The 23,694-nt window shown below is 38.7% G+C and overlaps 1 protein-coding gene across 1 annotated transcript in view; it reads left to right on the top strand.

Annotated features, from left to right (window-relative positions):
- Themis (thymocyte selection associated) overlaps positions 1-23,694 on the top strand; it is a 192,473-nt gene that overhangs the window by 155,531 nt on the left and 13,248 nt on the right. The window contains exon 5 of the mRNA XM_040728284.1: positions 19,455-19,607. Coding sequence (XP_040584218.1) covers positions 19,455-19,586 — 132 coding nt within the window. The 3' untranslated portion in view covers positions 19,587-19,607. The remainder of the gene's footprint in view (positions 1-19,454; positions 19,608-23,694) is intronic.

Raw genomic sequence — 23,694 nt, 5'->3', positions numbered from 1 at the left:
CTACCCACCCAAATTTGTGTTGTCTCTCTCTAAAAACAAAACAAAAATGCACCCCCCCAAAAAAGGTGAAACAATGAAATCAGAAAACAAAGAAGAAAAATCAAAAGACAGAAACATAAAATCAAAATAAAAACAAAAAGTGCACACACACAAGACAACAACAACAACAAACAAACAAACAAACATGGAATTGATTCTGTGCCAGCCATCTAGAGATGAGGCCTGCCCTGGTATGTAGTCGATACACACATCATTGGAGAAAACTGATGTTCTCTTCCCCAGCAGGTGTCAACAGCAAACAGCCTATTGTTTGAGGATAGAACTTCATTTCCATTTTCCCTTCTCAGATTTTTGTCTGGTCTGAACCTACATAATTCCTATGTGTGCTGTACGTCTCTGAGACTTCACATGTGTGTCAATCCTGGGTCCCATGTCTGGAAGTCACTGCTTGCTTGGACTCATCCATCTCTGGCTCTTAACAGTCTTTCTGCCTGGTCTTATACGTGTATTAATAAACCTTGAGGGGAAGGATTTGATGAAGGCATCCCATGTAGGGCTAAGTGCTCCTAAGCCTCTTACTCTGCACACTGTTCACCTGTGAATCTCTATGTTAATTACAGCCTACTGCAAGAAAAAGCTTCTCTGATAAGGACTGATGATGCTCTCTTTTATGGGTATAGCCATATGTCATTAGGAGTCATTTTATTGCTATGTTCCTTTAGCAGAATAATAGTATTAGGGGTTCTCCTAGGCCCATGACCTGCCTAATTTCAGGTTCTTAGCTGCTTTATCAGTGTCAGGTAAGGGCTCCTTCTCATGAAGTGTGCATTAAATACGTGGTTGGTTTTGTTGTTGTTGTTGTTGTTTTGAGACAGTGTTTGTAGCTATGGAACCCATCCTGGCACTCGCTCTGTAGACCAGGCCGGCCTCGTACGCACAGAGATCTACCTGCCTCTGCCTCCCAAGTACTGGGATTAAAGGCGTGCACCACCAATGCCCAGCTAAACACACGTTAAAAAAAAGTCGTTGGTTAGTCTTACAATAGTTGTGGCACTATTGCACCAGTATATCACGTATGTCACAGGGTTTGTAACTTGATGAAATTAATAATAGCTATTCTCTTCCAGTAGCATGAAAAGTACCTTCCAACATCATGAACTCTAGTTAGTAGTGGTGAACCTTCTAGTTAGGCACTAGAAATGAAGAATATTTTTACTAACAACAAATGATTACTATTAGACAAGTTATTTATTTTGTTCTAGTGTTTTACCTTTTCTTTGGTAGCATTAAAAATGATGCTGATGAAGGTCTAAATGTATTTCTTTTATTCTTTTGATCAGTTAGCCTCCATTTCTTAGATTTAAAAAATGAAGTTAAGCCCTTTGCCGCACATATGCATACAAAATGACAAAGGAAGGCTCAACTCACATCACCTTAGGAGATACAGGATATAGAAATCATAAAATGGCAAAAAATAGAAATAACATGGGTACAGGTCTGCCTGTTCTTGAGAGTGCTGTTTAGTCCTTTCATATTTGTGCTTTACTGATGAGCTTTTGGATCTTATTTCTCCTCTGTCTGCTGGGCTGATGTGAACTATGGATAAAGCACTTTTATGGATGGTGAGCCTGGCTACTGTGTGCAATCTCATCTATGTTACTGTAACCCTACAAGTCTTTCCTGGGGGTCTACATACATCTGACTAGTGTATACATGAAGGAAAACAACTATCCTCTGCCCTTCTAGATTCCTTGTCCAGTGAACAAACTGAATTGACATAAAACAAGTTAGTAGGCGGAAAGTCACAGCTAGTTAACATGTGTGTGTGCTGAAATCCACAAAAAGTAGTCACTTAGGAAAGATAGACCCTTGCAGCTTATAAAGCATTTCTGGGATACAGAAAGAAACTGGCACTTGATGGGGAAGCATATGATAGGTAAAGTGTATCCTCAGGTAAGAAAACATACCTCAGAGAAATGCTTGTTCCTTCAGAGGAACAACGGATGGTGTGTCTTGAGGTGGTTTCAACCTCATCTTTTCCTTTGTGTTCCTGAGTTAATCTTTCTTGGTTGATGACATTCCCTGGAAGGAGTTTTGGGGTGACTGATGGAAGATCTGCATTTATGTAGATAAGGAGAGCAATAGGACAGCCTCCAGTACTCTCAGTTCAAAGTCATCGACCTGTCAGACATGGGGGCTGCATTTGCCAAACCCCTCCGCTGGAATACTGATTCCCTCAACTAGGAAAATAGCAGTTTAATGGTTTCTTTGATGTTTAGTAGCAGAGGGTCTTCAGAAAACAGTCATGCTAGCTGACTTCTCCAGCATTCCTTGGAAGATTGGTTGACCTTCCATTAAATGAACAAATGCTAGTATTCCGAATCCCAAAGCAAACAATGCAAATTGAGCAAGTAGAGAGTGTCCTCACCCCCCACTGATGGCTGTGATTTAGAGGAACTGCCCTGGCAATTGTCACTCAGGGTGTCCAGAGGCTCTTGAATGCCATGGCAAATTATCTGTTTTCATCATTCCAGTCCAGAGCCATTTGATCACAGGACCCGTAGGACTGGATTGTTCTTCCCAACACCTCTCATGACCGGCAAATGCGAATTCTGAGAGCTCTGTATTCCCCTTATTCAAAGGTCGGAAGCCCTAAATGTATTATACACAGCTGGAGAAGAAACAAGCCGGTAGTTTTGAATAAGTGAGTAAAGGGAAGGCAGAAAATTCATTTAGAAACATGACATTTGAAACTGATAAAATGAGATGGTTTCAGTATGTTGAGAATATAAAAGAATTCTTGCACTATCTGTATTTGAAGAATTCCATCTAATGAACAGTCAGTTTTGAACAAAAATATTCACCATGTATTTGTATGACCTGCTGGCCACAGATTTCCTTTTCATTGACAGGCATTGCTCCCTTCAGATCAAATTTGATGTTTAAACAAAAAGAAACTGAAGTTACTACAAACAATATTGATTGATATTTTCTCTCAAGATAAACACACTTTTGAACAAATTCCATAGCACGTTGTCTGGGTCTAGCTTGGTAGAACTATAGCCACCTTGGTTATGTTACTCTGCCTTTCAGATGACCCTGATACACATCCAAACCTATATGACACAGTCATCAAGAAGGTCACCTGATGAGCTGAGCTAGTGGGAGCTCACTGACTCTGGACTGACAGCTGGAGAACCTACGTAGGACAGAACTAGAACCCCTGAATGTGGGCGATTTGGACAGTTTTGGGGCCAATGGCAGAGGAACCAAAATCTATCCCTAATGTATGAACTGGCTTTTTGGAGCCCATTTCCTATGGAAAGATACCTTGCTCAGCCTAGACACAGCGGGGAGGGCTTAGGTCCTGCCTCAGTGTGGTGATGGGACAGACTTCATTGACTCACCATGGAAGGCATTACCATCTCTGAGGAGCAAAAGTGGTGGTAGGGTGAGGGGACGGTGAGGGGAGAGGGAGGAGGGAAGAAGGGGGAACTTGGATTAGTATGTTAGAAAAAAAAAGGCATAAAAGTTTGCTATCAAAAAAAGGTCACCTGAGCATTTCATTCCAGCCATTGTCTCCTCAGCTTGTTTTCTCCTAGGTTGGACATGCTAATTGTTCTTGAGAAAGTGTACATACTTGATTGTACCTCTGCTTAGCATGTAAACCCCTTCTTGATTTGCTATAGAAGATTTCTAGTCTTACTTATTTTGACCAAACATGCTTGATCTATCACCTTTTCTTCGGTATTACAGGAGAGTCTCAATCTTGTCAATGTTTCTTACTTTGGTCCGGTCTTCCCTTGCTATCCTCCCACTCTTCCATTTTGGAATGGGAATGTTTGTCCTGTGCTAGTTTGATTTTACTGAGGCTCATAGTTAAGATTTTGTGTTGAGTCTCAGAAAACACTTCTGACAATGTTGGAACTATTAAAGACAAAAGGGACTTATGAAGTTGGACTGAATGCATTTTGGACATGAGAAAGAAATGAGCCTTTGTGAGATAATGGTAATATATTATGGTTTAGAAGAGACATTCAGATATCAAGTTGACATGGAGTGAACTTGTGATGGTTAATTTTTTTTGCAATGTAGGGCATTTGAAATCACCTAAGAGACACACCTATGGATGTGTCTGTGAAAGATTTCCCCAAAATGGATAAATAGAGGAAGGATTATTCTTGTTGAGTGTAGGCAGTGTTAGGGTCCCAAGCTGAAAGAAAAAAAAGCAGGAAATGAACTGAACACCAGAATTACCTTTATCCCACTGCCATGCCTTGCTGCCACAATAAATTACATCTCTTCTCAAATTGTGAGAAAGTAAACACTTCCTTAAGAAACCAACACAACCTTAGCTCTACTCTTTGCAAAACTTCAATATTATGTCTGAATAAATATTGAGTCAAGTCCTCTGAGGACATAGGCAGTCTAGCACGATTATCTCATCCTTGTACTGATCACCAACATTCATCTCCAGAGTTACAAAACAAAATTTTTTTAAAAAATCGGTAGATGTTTACTTATATGTAAATGTATTATTGCCTTGATCTCATATCTTAGGAAAAGCCATATATTTATAGATTGTTTTTACTTAAATAGAAAAAACAGAAGAACCTCCCAAAAGTAACTAGAATGATGTGATGAGTCTCTACGTACTCTTTCCCTGACTTCACCAAGGATCAACCAAAAGTCAATTTTGTCCCATTTGTATCCTTTATTCTTTACTGCAACTGGAGTATATAAGAGATAAATCAGACATCATTTCATCAATAAATTCTTCTTTCAGAAGTAACTCTAAGAGATAGAGATGTTTAAAACAGACAAGTCAATACTATACTTGAAACATTAGCAGTAATTCCCTTTCAAAGTCATCATGAATCAGGGAAAGACATAAATTTTCCTGTCTCATAAAATGTTGCTTATAGTTTAAGTCATGCTCAATCCATATATTGGAATTGACTGGCATATATTTATATCTTATTAGTTTTAAACTTTTATTTTTGGGGGAGTGGATCTCATGTGACACGGTTTACATTGGAAGATAAAAGGATAATTTGTGGGATCTGGTCTTCGATATCATGTGAGTGCCTGGGATCAAACTCAAGTTTGTGAAATTTTACCCATTAAGCCATCTTACTGACACCTGATTTGATGTCTTTTTGACTGTGTATTTTCTTCCACATTTTTTATTAGTCTGTCGAATAAAACAGGTTGTTTTCTGTAGAGTACCCCACAGTGTGGATTTTATTGGTTGTATTCCAGTGACTGCAAGTGAACATAATTCAGAACAGCAGTCACATAGTGACTTATGGAGAAACTTGAATTAACAGATTTTGTTTGGTTGGTTGGTTGTTGTTGGTTTTGTTTGTTTGTTTGTTTGTTTTTAGGAAGTTGTGTTGTTTTTCCAAGCATCCTAGAGTCCTTAACCCCTTACTTCATCAGTTTCCTTCCTTTTTGCCACAGGTAGATACCATACACTGAGATAACCTGTATTCAAAGACTTGGCTGTGAGCAAGCATCTTCACAAAGTGTCCTTTGTCTTGTGTTTCTGTATACATGAAGTTAAATTTCCAAAGCTTTCCGGGCATTGGTGGCACATGCCTTTAATCCCAGCACTAGGGAGGCAGAGGCATGTGCATCTCTGTGAGTTTGAGGCCAGCCTGGTCTACAGAGCGAGTTCCAGGACAGCCTCCAAAACAATACAGAGAAACCTTGTCTCGAAAAACCAAAAAAAAATTTCCAAGGCTTAATAAAGAGCTAGGTTTTTTTAAAAAAAAGAATACAGTCAGTGTTGGGGCTTGTAAAAGGTCTCCCTTCCTTCCTTCCTCCCTTCCTTCCTTCCATCTTTCCTTCCTTCCTTCTTTCTTTCTTTTAAGTTAGCAGCTGCTGATCATTATTTCAAAGTTATAAGAGAGTTCTGGTTACTAGGTCTTGGTTTTGATTCCACAAAGCCAGTGTCTCTCAAGCCAGGACATAAAATGACATACACTATTGAATTCAGGGAATTACATTTTATTATAGACTCAATGAATCTAATGAAGTAAAGATTATATTTTCTAGTTTAAATAAAATTAAGCCAGTATTTTTAAAACATTGCTAAAATCAACCTGTACATTAAAGATTATAGAAACACTGTTAGGAAGTGAAAGACAGGATCCATAAGAGGGAGAAATGTTTGATAATATTAATGGCTAAGAGTATCAAAAATAGCTTGTTTTCCATATATTATATTTGATAATAGACATTAATATCTCTATCAATAGCTCATTTTCAGAATATATGCATACACTTTTATATGTATGCATATATATAAAACTTTACATTAACCAGTAACAAATAGGTGTCATATTTAATTTAGATTGTCACCTTCAGTGAATTGGACCAGTCTAGGAAGTGAGCACAGATGTTTCCAGAGAAGAATAGCATGGGAGAATGTCCTCCCTTGAATAGGAGTGATGACATTTCATTGACTAGGGGCCAATATAGCATAAAAATGGGGAATTAGAAAGCCAGTGAGAATAGAAATTCTCTCTTGCTATATTTTGTCTGACACCATGTGAACTGTTTCTGTCTGTGACACTCTCCCTTCCACAACAGACTGAAACCCCAGAAATTGTGAGCGAATTAAACATTTCCCTCCATAAGCTGTTTGCTCAGGTATTTGTCACAGCAGCAAAAGTCAACGCAATGCTCTAGGTGTTCAGAACAAGTACTTGCAGCGTGACATAAAGTTATTTAATCTCCGCAGTCAGCTGGGCAATACAAACTAAAGCCATGAGGAGGTAACACCAACACTTCAGAATCTCTAGGAGTTCTGAGCAGACAGGTATAACTCTCAATATGGAGAAACTGGAACTTCACACATTCCTGAATGTGTTTTTCTAAGAAAATGTTTTACAGGGTTTACAAAGCTGGACACAGATGAACTCAGTGGAAAAAAAAATGTCATACTTGCTAACTTTGCTCACTGATATGAAAAATAACCACCAGAAAGCAACCTTAAGGGAAGGGACTTTATTTTGGTCCTTAGTCTGACAGGATAAAATCCATTATGGGGAAGGCATTACAACGGGAGGCTATTGCTCCTCTGTTGGAACATAAGGAAACAGAGAAAGGTAACTGCTGGTGCTCAGCTAATTTAATTCTGTCTGGGAGCCCAAGCCATGAGATGATGTGACCCATGTTCACGATGTATACCCCTCAGATTTCTATGGAAAATCCCTCACATAAATACAAATACTCTAAGTTGATAATTGAACTTAACCATCATGCGTCCTTACAAAAATCTGCATGTATGTTCATCTAACAGAAATGTGTAAAAAAAAAGCAGAGAAATATTAAATATTTATAGAGTATCTTTTTTTAATAGCTAAAAGTTAGAATCAACCCAAATATGCTTTAGTCCATATTTGGTATAATCATTCATGAAATATCCTATGATATATATATATATGTATATATATATATATAGAAAGAAACCAGACAGAAAATAGAAAATACTGTGTGATTCAAAGTGCATGGAGTTCTAAACAGTGATGAAAATAAACTATGTTAGGATGAGGGTTGGCTTTGGAGATTGAAATGCAATTGCTTTGAGGCAGGAAGGAAATACCAGGGCCTTAACATTCTATTTCCTGGTATGTCTGTGGATGAATTTGATTTGTATTGAGTTATTGATCTGTGTTTCTTTTAATAAATTCATTGAAAGTAGTATATACTATAGTAAATAAATTTATAAATTGTAATTCCAAGCAAAATAAAGCTTTTTTATTTAAAAAGGTAAAATTAACAGTTTTTCCTTATGTCTGGTATTTTTCTATCAGTTACATTAAGAGGGAAAAAACATGAACTTAATTGTGTTCATCAAGATTTCAGCCAAAATTCGAAATTATAAAGGAGACTGAAATGGAGCTTTCAAACACTCTTATATGACAATGAACTTCACATTTTATTCTGTATTATTTGTTACTATCCTTTGAGGAAAAGATAGGCTGTTATAATTAATAATACATTTTAAAACTAAGAAATAAGAATATGAAGATAATTGCCTGCAATTTTCTATTGTTTAAAATTGTTATTGTCAGTGCCATGCTTTGTTACATTAGAATTCAGAAAAATAACAACTCTTCTGACTTTAAAAAGTGGAGTTAAAATGCTATATATTGTTGGCCACATTATAGTGATTCCTAAAAGTAGCTAAAATGATATAAAGAAACAATGCAGTGACAAATTAAGACCATTTATGTTTTTAAAATGTCCTTGAACGATGTTTACAAAATGCTGAAGATCTCACTATGCAAATGCTTGTAACCAGCCTAGAATGACATTCAGTATTTAGTAAGCTCAAAACAAATGCAAGCCATTATTATTTGTATGAAAATGTAACCCATCAAGGGAGGTATCTATATAGCTGCATGAAAACCCAGGTTATTCATTAACAAATCTGTTTTCTGTATGGCTAGATTGTGTTTCAATAATGAAATACATGAAGAAGTATTTTTTTATGCATTATGCCATTATTCTGTCTCTGATGACTTCTTTAGGGAAAACATTGCTTTCTGGGTGAACTGAATAAATATAACAACTGTCTAGAATTTTTTAAATTATACTAAAAGATGGCTAAAAATAAGTCTACTTTTGGAATACATTTACAGCTTCATTATGGACAAGTTACTAGTGCAAAAAAATGCATCCACGAATTTCCAAAGTTCTTTCTACATGATGTTTTGAATATTATTAATTTATAGAACACAGCTATAAAATATAGTAGGATCACACAAGTAGGGGGAATGTCTTCTGCATTTATCTGCACCTTCTAGCGATTTGTCGGTTATCTTGATTGCAAAACACTCTACTTAAAACTGAAGATGTATTCTACTAATGTTGAGACACATTTCGGAAGGTCACTTAATCTATACTAAGTATCTGGAAGTAGTGAGAATTTATATGTACATACCCTAGTTAGCCACTGATGGAAAAAAAAACTAATAAAGGAACTCTCTTGCAGGGATCATTTTGAAGGTCAATTGTTTTGACGTATTTCTGACTTTGTGTTCCTTCATTGCTGGAAACAGGGTATAATCTTTACAACCTGCCCTGTTTCAAACTTTTAAAATGTGGAAACAGACTCAAGGAAGTTAGCCAAGGGCTTGCAGTGTAAGCATGAGGGGTTGAGTTCAGATTCCCAGCGCACACTGAAGCAACTAATGAGATGTTTATGTATTGCTGAAGCAAGGACAGAGCCAGGGTGTTAGAGGAGGAGACACAGTGGCTACAAAACCTGTAAGAAGAGTAATTGGTTTGGGGAGGGAGGAAGGGGAGGGGCCACATTGTTGGTCGGCAGCACTCACTTAAGAAAGGGAACAAAGCACTTCGTAAGTGACATTTCTCTGAGACATCAACAAAATGTCTTCTCACCCCAGACAAAGCATGAAGGACAGGAATGGAAAACAATTTTACTCATGTTAGCTGGGTGAAACTGTGAGTCCCTCTAGGATTACTTACGCCAAGGTGAGCAAGGTATTATTTGCGCAGGAACAAGGGAAATGCTTGGGCAGATACCTGAGTGAATGAAAAAGGTTTATCTCTCCAGCAGAAGTTAACTGTCTGCATATCACTAGGGAGGGTAGAGTTCTCAGGAACTCCCCCCAGCAATAATGAACAATCAAAAACCTTGAGGAAGGGGCCAGCCTTGAGAGAGCCACCCCACAGGACAGAAAGATAGCAAGACCGATCGCTATGGGGCAGAGCTCCTTTCGCTATCACAGCTGCTGACAGCTCAAGAGGCCAAGGCTGGTCAGTAGACAGATCTACACAACAGCAGTGAAGATAAGAGATGGAGACTAAGGCAGAGTTGGTTTCAGCTAGTCCCATCACAATTGATTATGTGGTTGGGAAGCTTTGTAAGTCCAAGGATTTCTACACTGCTGAAATCGCACATCTGATAAAGAGGAGAGGGCCTTGCATAAAACAGATCCAGAGATAAGTGGCTGGTCAGCATGACCATGAATTTACAACAGAGACAAGCAGTAAATTGCAAACTATTGGGGGTTGGTGAGAGAAAAATTTAGGGACGGGCAAATAATGGATGAGTGGAAACTGACGGCCTTGTAACCACCACAATTCAGCTGGTGTCATAGGGCTTCAAAGCGAGCTAGCTGGAAAGAGAAGTAAGGCCAGGAGAAGGTAGAAGGGAATTTAGGGTGGAAGGGGAAGGACAGTGTTAGCAGGAGTGTGTGAGAACAGAGGAGAGTGATAGAGTCTTAAGATGCTGAGGATGGGGAAATTCTAAAAGGCAATGAAGACTACATTCCATAGATATAAGAGGTTTAAAATGAACAAGAAAAATAGTTGAACAGAGATATGAATACAGAGTCCTTTCAAATTTTATTGGGAGAAAGACAGGAAGGGAGAGTTGGGGAGAGTATCAGGGGCACAGTGTGGGGGTGGCCTGGAGAAGAAAGGTTCTGCCTGGGATTCAGCTATAATTTGGAGATGGTGTTTCATACAGGTGCATGCATGGCAATATTTTCGACAACTCACAATATATAATATGTATGTTATTCTGTCAATATAGATAACTTCTGTGTTTTCCTATGCATTAGAAATAAATTTCACTTTAAGACATTTATAAATGTTATCAAGAATCTGATTGTGGGTGGAGATGTTATTCAGTTGGTGGAGTTCTTGCCTAGTCCATAGGAAGCCCTTGATTAGTTCACAGCACGACATGAACCAAGCATTGTGGTGCACACCTGTAATCTAAGCACTTGCAAGATAGAGTCAAGAGGATTCAGAGTTCAAAATCATCTGTGGTTAAATAATAATTCAAGGCCAGCTTGGGATGTGTGTGGCTCTGTCACAAAAACAAATAATGAAGACAACAGCAACTTCTATGGACATTCCGCAAGTGGCAGAATGGTGTTAGGCCTGAGTCCGTGTGAGGTGACAGACAGTAGCTTAAAAAGACCTCTCTCTATGTTGGCCAGTTATTCACAGACACACAAGTCTTTTTAGTTTTGGCAACATTTTAGTGGAAGGATGCCACTTAACATTTCTGTAACATGAACACTTGAGTGGGATGTGTCATATTCATCAGAACTGTTCCTACCTCAGACGACTAAGTGACACTGTTTTAAACCAAGCTGTCGTGTTCTCTGCTTTTTAAACGGTCCCTTGAAAGTGCATGCTTTAGTCCTCAGAAAATTGAAGTTATTTAAAATGTAACTTTTAAGAAATAAATCCAGAAGAGTTTTACTGGCTGCAGATCTATTATTATATGGCACACCGCAGCTTCCATCACGCATCTGCAGCAAGGATGGTTCCACTGGACACTGCTTAAGCACTCTTAACAGGTCCCCTAGCTCAAAACTAATTCCACCTCAAACTAATCCAACCAAAACTGTGTCACATCATTTTCCTACCATTGCAGTTTCTGTTTCTTGATTTCTAAATAAGATGATTTGCCTGCCCTTTAGTCGCCAATTACCCTCCCAGAACCTGAGTCATGATTTTTCCATTAAAACAGAAACTATGAAACGTGTGGATCATAACCACGCAAACTAATAACTTTAGGACTTGCAGGATAGCAAAACAAGGAAGAAGGAAAAAGATTTGCCTGTGCACCAAGAGCTACTGTACTGCTCATGATATGAACAGCTTAAGTAAGTCAACCTTGGTATCTGCAGGACACGTGCTTGCCACATATTAACTAGAAAATAGCAAATTCTTTTCTAATATGCGGTTTAACAGGACAAACATCTTTGAAGACTGCAGGGCTTCTCGCTCATCTTCTGGGAATAACAGTTGTATAAGTTAGTTATCCATTCTGTTCTCTTTTTGCAAAAAAAAAATCTATTTTGCTTAAGCAGTGCTTCTAATGCTTATGCCTCCTTTGGTTAAATTCGTCAAACTTTAGAGAAGGAGGAAAGAATTGAGCTGGTCAGATATATAATATACTCTTGAAATGTATCTTTGAAAGTGGGGATTTAAAACAGTCTTAATAGCAAGTTGAAAGGTTTTATCCGAGCGAGCCTAATAAGATGTTTAATATATGATACACGATGAGGTTTCCTAATCACAGCTTCAATAGAGATGGCTTTGCTTGGATACAGTGGCAGTCAGTTTGAGAGGAAAATGTGTCTGTAATGAGCATTCTTCTCTCCAGCCTGGTCCCAGTGCTGCATCAGTCCCAAATGAACACAAAAGATGCTATATTAATTCTGTTGGCCATTTGCTATTGTTTCTTTTTCTTTTTTTTTTTCTGAGACAGGGTTTCTCTGTATTGTTTTGGAGGCTGTCCTAGAACTCGCTCTGTAGACCAGGCTGGCCTTGAACTCACAGAGATCCTCCTGCCTCTGCCTCCCGAGTGCTGGGATTAAAGGCGTGCGCCACCAACCCACGGCACTATTGTTTCTTAATGGCTAGCTCTGACTTAATTACTAACCCATAACTGCTAATCTGGGTGTTTCCACATGGTTTTCTCTTACCAGAGAAAGGATCCAGACCTCTTACTCCTCTCATGTCCTACATAGTGACTGACTGTGCCTCCATTTCCCAGAATCCTCCACCTCTCCTAGTCCCACCTATCTTGCTTCCCTATTTGCCAACAGTGCTTTGTTCATCAACCAATAAGACAAACATATACACAGAAGATCATTCACCATCTGGTGGCCCTTGAAGGGCTGGAATGGGCCCTGTTATTTCTTATCAGAGCAATACAGTAAGTAGGTACCTGTATCTCCATTTTCTAAAGATTGATTGTTGAATCTTTGATTCAAGAGAAAGGAATGGAGAGATAGAATCCCTATTAATGCCTTACCAAATGGACAGTCTATACTGTCTGTCAAGTAAACTGGACCCAAGAAGAGCTCAGTTTCAAGATCTATGCAGCCACAGCTACGGATGGAGTTCCTGACCAGCTCTGGGAAAGAGCCCAGCTGGTGTGGTGGAAACGAGGAGCCCTGGGCCTGGAGGGTGAGTGATGGCAGCACAGTTCTCCCCAGGGAAACTATAAGCCAAGGCTGTAGGAAAGGGGGAAAAATCAGCTTCCCATGTGCTGATGGAGCAAGGCCTGTCACATGTGGGCCTGAACATACTTTCAGTAACAATATAAGGCAGAAAGGAACTGAAAGCTGCAAAACAACAATTTGTTTTTAAAATAAGGAGAAGCAGCTCAGATGTACCCCTCTCCACGGGTATGAGAAAGAATATATTCTGGGCAGAGAAGGGTTTCTGTGACTCTATGTTGGTAACTGTGTGAAACCTTAGAATATTGTTTGGAAGAGAGAACAGTAGGAATGGTCAGGTTTAGATTAGTTTTCACAGTCTGTGTTCTTTTTTGCTTAAGTGCTTTCCCTAGAAAAATCAAATTAGAGTCTTATAATGCATAATGAGGAATTTCTTGCTTTTCCAGTTCACTTGGTGATCTAAATTATTTGTTGTGCTGAAGCCATGTGACCAAAGAGAGCACACAAATAAAGGCACACAACAAAGAAGAAAAATTACTTTCAGACTCTCCATAGTCTTACTAGATTTTTTAAAAAATTAAAAATATTTCTGATCATTAAATTATTTATTGTCATTCAAACATAAGACAAACAAAAAGAAGCTCTGGCATACAGAGAATGAAGGTTTTCTTTTTTTTTTTTTTGGTTTTTCGAGACAGGGTTTCTCTGTGGCTATGGAGGCTGTCCTGGAATTCACTTGGTAGTCCAGGCTGGTCTCGAACTCACAGAGATCCGCCTGCCTCTGCCTCCCGAGTGCTGGGATTAAAGGCGTGCGCCACCGAGATGGCTCAGCCGTTAAAGGCTAGGCTCACAACCAAAAATATAAGAGAATGAAGGTTTTCACGGAGGCCTGTATCCTTTTCTCGAAAGTTCTGTGGCTGTCGGGACGTGAACTGCGAGCTTCTCCCTCTTGTGGTTAGTTTTGGAGCAGCGGTTGTAATTCACGGTCCCAGAATTAGTGTTACTATACTGAGCCAGGTCTTAGGATTTCTCGGGAAGGTGGTTACACTCGATCAGAACACAAAGACTGAGAAACCACTGAAAAAAAGTTAGCAAAGAAATCTCCGAATATCCCTGGACATTTCCTCAGGGTTACCCCTTACATTTACTCTCTGGAAACAAATAGTTCATTTGTCGGGACAGGGTGGTTGTTTATGAAAGCTGAGGAGTTGACTTATTTAAAAGCGAGTCAGCTTGGAGAGGTGTTGTGCAAACTCATTCAGCCGACAGCCTTTGCCGTGCGGGCCCATTAAGGCGTGGTCTCAGGTTCTACTTGCAGACTGACACAGGAAGAAGCAGTATGCTCTGGTCTCTAACGTGGTGGCCGCAGCATCCCACTCCCGACACCAGAAGACCATGGTGGCACTCTACCTTTATTGTATGAGTGATCCCCCAGTGAATATTTGATATCTTTTTATTTTGTCTCCCGTAGTGCTCGTTACTCACACCTACAGAGAGAGGGTTGCTCTTTTACAAAGTTAAATGTCTAATGCGGGGGGGCTACTCCTTTCTGCCCCCCCACCTCCAACCCCGGCCAGGAGATTGTATGGACGTGCAACCTGCCTACACAACCAAAGTTAAAAATAAGTCTTTAAAACATACAGGAATAACATCAGAAGTAATGGAATGGTTCTTTAATATCGGTCAGGATTCTTATGGATAGTTCAGAACAAATTGTTTTCTATTGTGTAACTATAGAGTTGTAACAAAGGCCTTATACATGCCACTCCAAATCTATGCCAATTTGTCAATTCTTTAAACACATCTCCATTTTATCAGTTTCCTCTGGACCCCACCTTAAGCTTGAAGGTTTGATATCCAAGCAGTGCCAAACAGTGACCAACTTTTTATGTCTGCTATCAGGCAATTTTCTAATGCCCAAAGTTGTGTGTTCGCACTTAGTTCTTGATTCTTACCTCATCTAATATGACCATAATTTTTACTTGTAATGTCTATAGGTAATAGACCAGTGCAATTTGAGTCATATATATGTTATACTGCATATATGAGATACTACATAATTACACGTCTTCAATAATTGCAACAATTAGCATGCTTTAACGCACAGGATTTGAAACACACATTTGATGGATAAAATGAATGGCTGAAGTAGAGGAAAGTTTGGCTGTAATGGTGAGACACAGTTGGAAGATTGAATGAGGTGTTCTTCTAGATGTGAGTGTCACCCCAAATTGTGTCCACACTAAGACTGGATGGGGCAACATCAATCCAGGCTTCATGGTAATTAGAGATTAGCAGACAAATGATAGCAACAAGAAGAGACATGTTATATAACTAGATGGTGAGCATAATAAAACAGCAGGAAAAAATGATGCAGTGCCCAGAGCTAGTGCCCAGAGCTCAGGGTAAATGGTCTATCAACCCAAGGATAACTAGAATACAGTTATCATCATTTACAGAGTAAGTGGGTCTCCAGTACCACTTCCAGTCAATGTATGGAGGTGAAAGCAGTGTTCTAACAAAAAGTTTATTATGTAGTGAAGTTGGCGATCCATGAAGCAAATGGAGAATTCAGAGTACAAGAATTTGAGAACCATGAGAGGGGAAAGAGAAATGAGATAGTTGAAGGTTAATGGAAGGCAGCTGGGCAATGAAGAAATAACACTGTGAAATTTTTTTTGTAGCAGAAAATAAATGGCAATTTATGATATGGTAACCCAGACTCATGGCCCAGAAATATAGCAAAAAGGGATGAAGGGATATGATTGCGTCAGTGACTTAGGGAATGTGCGGCTCCTTTGAAGTTAGGTACTGGGGACAGTATTAGAAATCCCACAGGGCTTAACTAGAGGAGACTTTGCTTAGGAAGGGGAGTTACTAATTTACTAATTTATGAAATGCTAATGTGCTTCTAAAATACTTACCTCTACAAATGTTTGCACCAAGAAATGCAAGACTTTTGTAAACACTAGCCTACTATGATTGGGTGGTTATTTTCTCCTGCTGTGACTTCATGACAAAGGTCTCAAACTAAGAATGTCTAAAATTTCTTGTTTAGAATTTGGAGGATAGTATAGTATTCATAATTTCCACAAACTGCTAGATTTCACCAATTTTTAATTTATTCATTTGTTTAAAGCGTTGGAGACATTTGTTTATATGTTTTCTGTGGGCATGAAAGAGAGAGAGAAAGGAGCATAGCACAGTATACACATGGAGGGCAGAGGACAAATTACAGAGTTCGATTTTCTTAGTCGTTTCGTGGTTTGTGAATGAGTTCAATGTAAATTAGTCAAATAGGAGCTTGTGGGTCCCAGGGACCAAATTCAAGCCATCAGGTTTGGCAGCAAATCCCTTTATCCACCCTCATCCCAGGGGTTCCTCAGCGTTTTACTGTTGTCAGTTGAATTTGTTATGAAAACAGTCATTAAGCTATTTTTCCATTTATCTAGTTTATTTCTCACTACTGAGAAACTATGATTTAACATCTATCTTGTCATTAATATGTTTTCCAAAAGCATGTAATTAAAAAGTCAAGAGGCTATGTAGATATCGAATCTTCATTGTTTCAAAAACTGTGCGATGATACTAGCTTGAAAACAGATCTAAAATTTCATAATAAGTTATTGACATATATATTTTTTGGTTTGTGAGTGAATTAAGTATAAGAAATATGACAGTAAATAGTACCATTTACTATCAGTATTCAAAATGATCCCTTGGGTTGTTCCTGGTAGTATAGCTATGTTTCTATCCTTTGATTTTAGAAAGTGGGTTTCAGAATTATGTATAAATGACTTACCATATTATTTTAATGCTCCTCATAAACATGTTGAGACATTGTATTTGACAGTCTGAGGCTGTCATATATTTGCATTGTCACACAGCAGTATCTGGGATAGATGTTTGTTGAATGAAACAGTTTTCACCAAATAATAATCACAATGACTACCTGAAAAAACCTCATGGCATAGAATTCAAATCACACTTAATGGGCTCATGAAGCTCTGGGATTGATCCAACTTGACTTGGTTTCTGTTGGTCTAAACTGGTCATACCATGGAATCCTATAGTGTGTCTCACCACAGCTTAGTTAGTTTGGTACCCTCACTAAACTGCAGCTCACAGTGAGCTTCCGTCATGCTGTCCTGCACATATTCTCATCACTTCATGGAAATGCAGGTCTGAGCAAATAAACAATAGGGTGGATTGTTGAGCCTCCAGATGTGTCAATATCCTGTTGATTCAAAAAGAAGTCATGTGGGCAAACCAAAAGTTAAAGCAATAGATCATTGTCAAATTGCATGCAATGGACACTGATAAAAAGGACACAACAGATTTGTAGCCTTCATTATAATCATTATTCTGTACAGACAGATAGAACAAATGAATTACAATGACATAAAGAGTACTGTACTGGTAGCCAGGAATTATAGCCATATCATTCATTTTGTTAACCTGAGTAAATCAGGTCATCATACTGGACTCTCATTTCTTTATATATAATTCCCAAAATTTATAAGCCTTTCATTCTATAAAAGCAAGATTTAATGTGTTAAATCCTATATATAATCTGTATGAGGAACTTTAGAGACAAGTTCATTGTCTTATCCTCAGTGCCAAATTTGCTAATATAAATGGCCAAAACTGGCTAGCTAATTTTAACTACAAATCTGCTAATATTTTATAATCACATTCAAACTAATAACATTCAAACTAATAAGTTTCTGGTCTGGATTTGATTATGAAACAAAGGGCTAAAGTTTAATTTTCCCCTTAGATCTTGTGTGTGGGATCATAACTGATATATCTTTTAAAATATGCAATGTGTCAGTATAATGTCAAACATTATGACATCTATTATGTGAGTTATAGGGAACCATTGATGTGTGCCTTAATAATTCATTCCAATGAATTATTATTCTCAAATTGGCCAGAGGACTTTGTCAATTTTGCAAACTACTGATAAGATACATATACATTTAGAGCAGATATTAAAATTTCTTCCTAATAAAACATAGAAATAAATGGAGCTGGAGTGATGGCTTAGTAGTTAAGAGCACTTGTTACTCTTCCAGAGAACCTGGGTTTGATTGCCAGCACCCACAAAAAAAAAATCTCACAACTGTCTGTAACTCTAATTCCAGGGGATTCAATGCCATCTTCTGGCTTCCTTCAGTGCCAGGCATGCAGGTGACATCATACATACATACATACAGGCAAAACACTCATATACACACAATTTTAAGGTAAAATAAATTTTAAAAAAGAATGAAGCGCCTGGGCCCAGCACTTGGCAGGCTGAGACAGGCAGATCTCAGTGAGTTCTGGTCTACAAAGAAAGTTCCAGGACAGACAGAACTGTCACACAGAGAAACCCTGTCTTGAAAAAACAAAAAGCCAAACAAACAAACAACAAAACAAAACAAAAGAATAAAACTACTGCAGTATTTATTTGTAATTATGCAATATATGACAAAGTACTGGATTGTCTGACTATAAAGATAGCAACTGAATATGAATATTCTAAATGAAAAATATTTTGCAAATTTTTCATAAAGAATCTGATTTCTGAAGATTATTTCCTTATCTAGAGCAATTTTTTTCTTCTCTCATACGATACATCTTGACTGCAGACTCCCCTCCCTCTACTCCTCCCAACTTCCCTCACCTCCCCTCTCTCCCATAACCACTCCTCCTTCATTTTCCTTCAGAAAAGAGCACATCCAGTAATATCTACTGAACACAGTATAACAAGATATAATAAGAACAGGCAAAAATGTAGCTGGAGTTTCTTTCCAGCCTTGTCCCACAGCCACTTTGCCCCAAATAAACACGTGGATGCAATATTAATTATAAAACTACTGGTTGATGACTAGGGTTTCTTATTGGCTAGCTCTGTCTTAATTATTAATCTACAACTACTAATCTGTGTATTTCTACATGGCCTTATCTTATCTGAGAATGCCTGGTGCATCCTATTTTCCCAGTCTCTACATGGCATCTTTTCACGGTGCCTCTTTCTGCCTTCCTCTCCCCAGCCTTATCCTGGTCTGGTAGCCATGCCTATCTTCCTGCCTCTCCTGGCCAATCAGTGTTTTATTCATCAATCAATAAGAGAAACATATATACAGATGAACATCCCCCATCAAAATACATTCATATTAAGGCTTAATGAGGCAACCCAGGAGGGGGAATGGATCCCAAGAGTAGGCAAAAGAGACACCCCCACTCGCACTGTTAGAAGACTCAAAAAATCCAAGCTAAACAACCCTTTTATTCTAATCACTTGGCTACCTTAAAACCCCCACAGTTAGATTACTAAAATATATTGAGAAACATATGATTTATAACTTGATTTGACATACAGAATGTTCTCTTTCAGACATACAAAAATGACCTGCCATATGACAAATGTTTACCATTGTCATATCTCTAAAAGGCATTTATTTGGGACTGACAATTTACATGTGTTTGCCATTTCAGAGTCACCATGCAGATAGAGCCAAGAAACTTCATCAAGATCAAGGTGGCCTGGATTCGAGTACAACAGTTGGTTTTCAGAATGATGTGTCTGATATGGAGAGACCAACGGGCAAGCATGGGCCATTGCAATAGCAAGCACCAACATGACTGCAGGTCAGTTAAACCACATACTATTGTTTCTACTACCTACCTGACAAAGGTATAATGAACAATTTCTTGCTCCCATATTGTTTGGAATACACAGCATGCATGTAGAATTCAGAGATCAATGTTGGGGCTCTTCACCTTTTTATTTTTCTGAGACATATCTTTTTATTTTGTGCAAATGGGTGTTTTTCTTGCATGTATATCCATGTACCACATGCATACAGTGCCCTGGAAGGCTAGAAGAGGGAGTCAGATCTCCTTAGATGGGAAGTCACAGAGGATTCAAATCATCCTGCGGGTACTGAGTCACCATGGGTCCTCTGTCTGAGCAACACTCAAGTGCTCAACCACTGAAACATCTTTGTAGCACTCCACTTTGTTTTTGAGGCAGGATCTCCCCTGAACCTGGAGCTCGTCAATCATTCAGGGACTCTCCTGTCTCTGCCCCTTCCAGTTATGGAGTTACTCATGCATATTAGTGTTCTTGCCTTTCTATGTGGGTGCCTGGAGGCTATACTCAGGTCCTCATGCATCAGAGAAAATGCTTTTCTGACTCAGCCATCTCCCTAGACCCAACCATAATGTTTTCATATTTTACTCGATGGATAAGAAAATTTTAATGGGTTGGAAGAAGCTATGATAACTGAGTTTTAACTAGCTCTCAGACTTTATCACAGGGATGTCTCTTTATTCAGTGGATGATGGTGAGCACAGAAACTCATAGTCAAAGTGCAGAGAATAGGCAGCTGATGAGTGCTTGGCTACAATTAGTATATCTATATCTTGTATCCCTCCAAAAGAAGCTTGGGGATCATAATGGAAGATGGAGTGTGAGGATGATAAGACACAGAGGTTGGGGAGCATCAGAGCTCTGGGCACAACAACATCACTGTGCTCATAAACTCACAGTGGTTGTTGTTGCCTGTACAAGACCTGCACAAGACCAAGCTCATCATCAGTTTAGCATGGAGTAAGAAGAGGTTCATTTCACCTTGGACAGATGGTAACTTTTGATGGAGGAAGAGTTAGTTTTCTTTAGTGGTGTGGCTCCTGAAAGATCAACCACACTCCAGTGTATGACTCCATATCCAGGACTATATGCACATCACAAGTTGGAGTCAAAGGGTTACTAGGCAAATAAATCTTTTTTTGAAAACCAGGAGGACATCAATTTGGGGTGAGTAGAGAGAATTAAGGGAAAGAGTTGTGGGTGAATATTGTCAAAATACATAGCATAAAATTCATAAAGAAATAATAAAAACATCAAAATTATAAACTAATCAAATGCAGATTTGAATTCTGTAGAGAAGGTGATGTGACATTTTCCATCTCTACTGAAAGCAAACCAAGATCAAATGGAGTTGTGGGGGACTGATCACAATCAATTAAGTTACTAGACTAACTTCCATATGGTGGGAATCTGGCATGCCTTAGCAAGGGAAATGAGAATTTTCTCTTTTTGGCAACATTTTAGACATGCCAAATCAGATGAATTCCTATGACACTTGTCATCAAAACTTCATATTTAGTTTGTAGGAAAATTGAAATTAATTATTCTTAAGCATATGGTTTGTTCCTCCCCCCCCCCCCCCCCTTATTTGATTTTGGAGTACATATGATTTTTTTTTCTCTCCAAGGACATATAAAAGTCAAAATACTGGCGCTAAAGTCTCTGAAGTGTTTCTGCTCCCAACCCTGTCTGTACTATCTGAGTTCTTTCAAGTAGTTAGCTTACTGGCTTCTGACACTTCTATAAAAATATCCCATAGAGCTTTTCTTATTACGTTTTCATTGACTCTCTCCGAGTGATAAAATGAAATTCTGTAAAGGGCTTTGAAAACCATGCATATTGCAATTCCTCCACATTTCAAACACTAATCAAGTGTGACTATAAAAGAAACAACCAGTGCAGTGAAAATTGCTGTAGCGGGTTGAGACTCAAGCCATTATTAATTCATTGGAAACTATTTTTTTCTTTAAGATTATGGATCCTACAAAGTACCAGATAACACAATTCCTGAGATCAAAGTTTTTTTGTTTCAATCACAGGGAACTTGGGCATCTAATCTTCCCAGCATGTGCATTTCTGGGATAGTACAGTGGCTTACCCAGCTATGCCCTGAGTGAATAATGCAGAACACTTCATAGGTCAGCGAAGCCACCCAATCTTACACAGAGCCCATAAATGATGGCTTTAAGGACAAAAGAAGCCTCGGATTAAAATAATAGGTCTAGACTAACGAGACTTACTTGCTTCCTGCGAGAGAGTAAAGTGAAATTTCCTTTCATAGGTTAATTTCAGCATGTATCAGCTTGAAAATTACTCATTATGAGTGTCCAAAGAGTGTTTTTATTTATTTTCTCAGCTTCAAAAACAATCAGGTTGGAATCTTCAGTATGAACTATCATGGTGTGACAGTTCTGTACATAGAAATAAGAGAGGAAATTAGATCACAAAGTAAACTTTGCCAACTTTGTCTTATTTCATATAGTATACATACCTTTATTTGAAAATAAACTGGTGAATTGACTCACACTCATCATGCTTGGTGTGGACTGTTTCCTTTTGAATGTGCAGTAACCCCCTCTTGAGTTCAGGAGGAGCAAATGAAACCCTTTCTAATTGCTTTCCCCTCTCCTTTTTCTTCTTTCCTTGAATCAGGGACTTGCAATACAGACAAGCTATCTATGACCTTAGAGTCCTTTTTGCCTCACCACTCCACTCCTAGAACTATAAATATGAACTATCACAATGACTTTTCCCCCACATGTTTAGATATTAGTTAATGAATTCCTTTTGTGTGTGGAAGTAGTAGTTGTTGAACTGTATAGCATGTCTTAGATGAAAAATTTAAAAATTACAAAGCATCACTAGGACAGAGGTGTTATGTTTCTCATTTTGTGTCTCCGGGATATCCAGCTTTGTTCATGAGATACAGGAGTTGGACTCTTTACTGATACATGTGTGATGATAAAGTATAGAAGATTGTTGAGCTAGATAGTCATTGTAAATAATTAGAGGGATTTCGCTAAGTAGACAAACAAAACCTAAGCAGTGACCATGGAATCCACTATAGTCAGACTCAGAGAAACTATCTCTGAAAAGTATGGCCAACCCTAGTTCCTTCCACTAAGGTGCTGCTGAAAGTACTTCACCAACCTCCTAGATGACCTTGTGTGGGTCCTCAATCTACTCTAGCAGCTTGATGATTCTCATGTCATCTTTTAGTAACATCATCATTAACTTTTCCTGTTTTATCTGTAAATAAGCACAGTTCCCTGAAAATACCATGTGTGTGTGGTATGAGGAAAAGGTCAGACCTCCGCAGTCTTAGTGGTGACTACTGGCAATCTGTTAAAGTCTCTGTATTTGTCAAATTAGGTTCATGAGTGCGCTGCACCACAGACTGTGTTGAAGAGTTTATTCAATAAAGCAGGTGAAAATTAATTTAACACATAGTAGACTCCAACTATGTCAGTGATGCAAGAAACTACTAAACCTATGAGTTGATTTCTAGAAAACTTTATTTTCCCACAGTTTCTCTGAGAAGTCTTGATGTTGTGGCTCTTGCAGGCATGGAGGCTTAGTCTGCATATCTTTTCCTTTGAGAATTGTATCATCTTGGGATTTTTATAGCTATGGGCAAGGGAGGGATGAGAAACCTTCCTTGGTTGCATCACTACTTCCTGAGTGTAACAAGCGTTGCTATGATGGAGTTGTCTGGCTGATCTGATTCTTGATGCCATACTTTTCCTTCTGGCTAAACAAGAGCACAGGGCTCCGCTGTTTAATCAGCTCAAGAGCTATTTTAAGTAGCTGACAGGTGTTAAGTGGCAATGTTTGCATTAAGCATTTTTGCACACCCACATTCCTGGGTTGATTTGCACAATGAAAGCTGGTTGGGAAGTGCTCTCAGGAAAAACATCCAAGGCAGAGTAACAGAAACAGGCTTGGATAAAAGGAGAAGACCAGTCCTGATACAGTCCCTTCAAAGACTTCAGGGTATGTCTCAGGGAGCTCTGGAATGGGCATGAGTCTTTGATGGTGCCCCGGATTGGGGCAGTCCTCTGTACTCCATATACCAGTCAATCA

Source organism: Mesocricetus auratus, unplaced genomic scaffold (genome assembly GCF_017639785.1).
Source record: "Mesocricetus auratus isolate SY011 unplaced genomic scaffold, BCM_Maur_2.0 Super-Scaffold_100018, whole genome shotgun sequence".
NCBI lineage: Eukaryota > Metazoa > Chordata > Mammalia > Rodentia > Cricetidae > Mesocricetus > Mesocricetus auratus.
The sequence above is the reverse complement of the archived record's forward strand: the minus strand, read 5'-3'. Positions and strand labels throughout refer to the sequence as shown.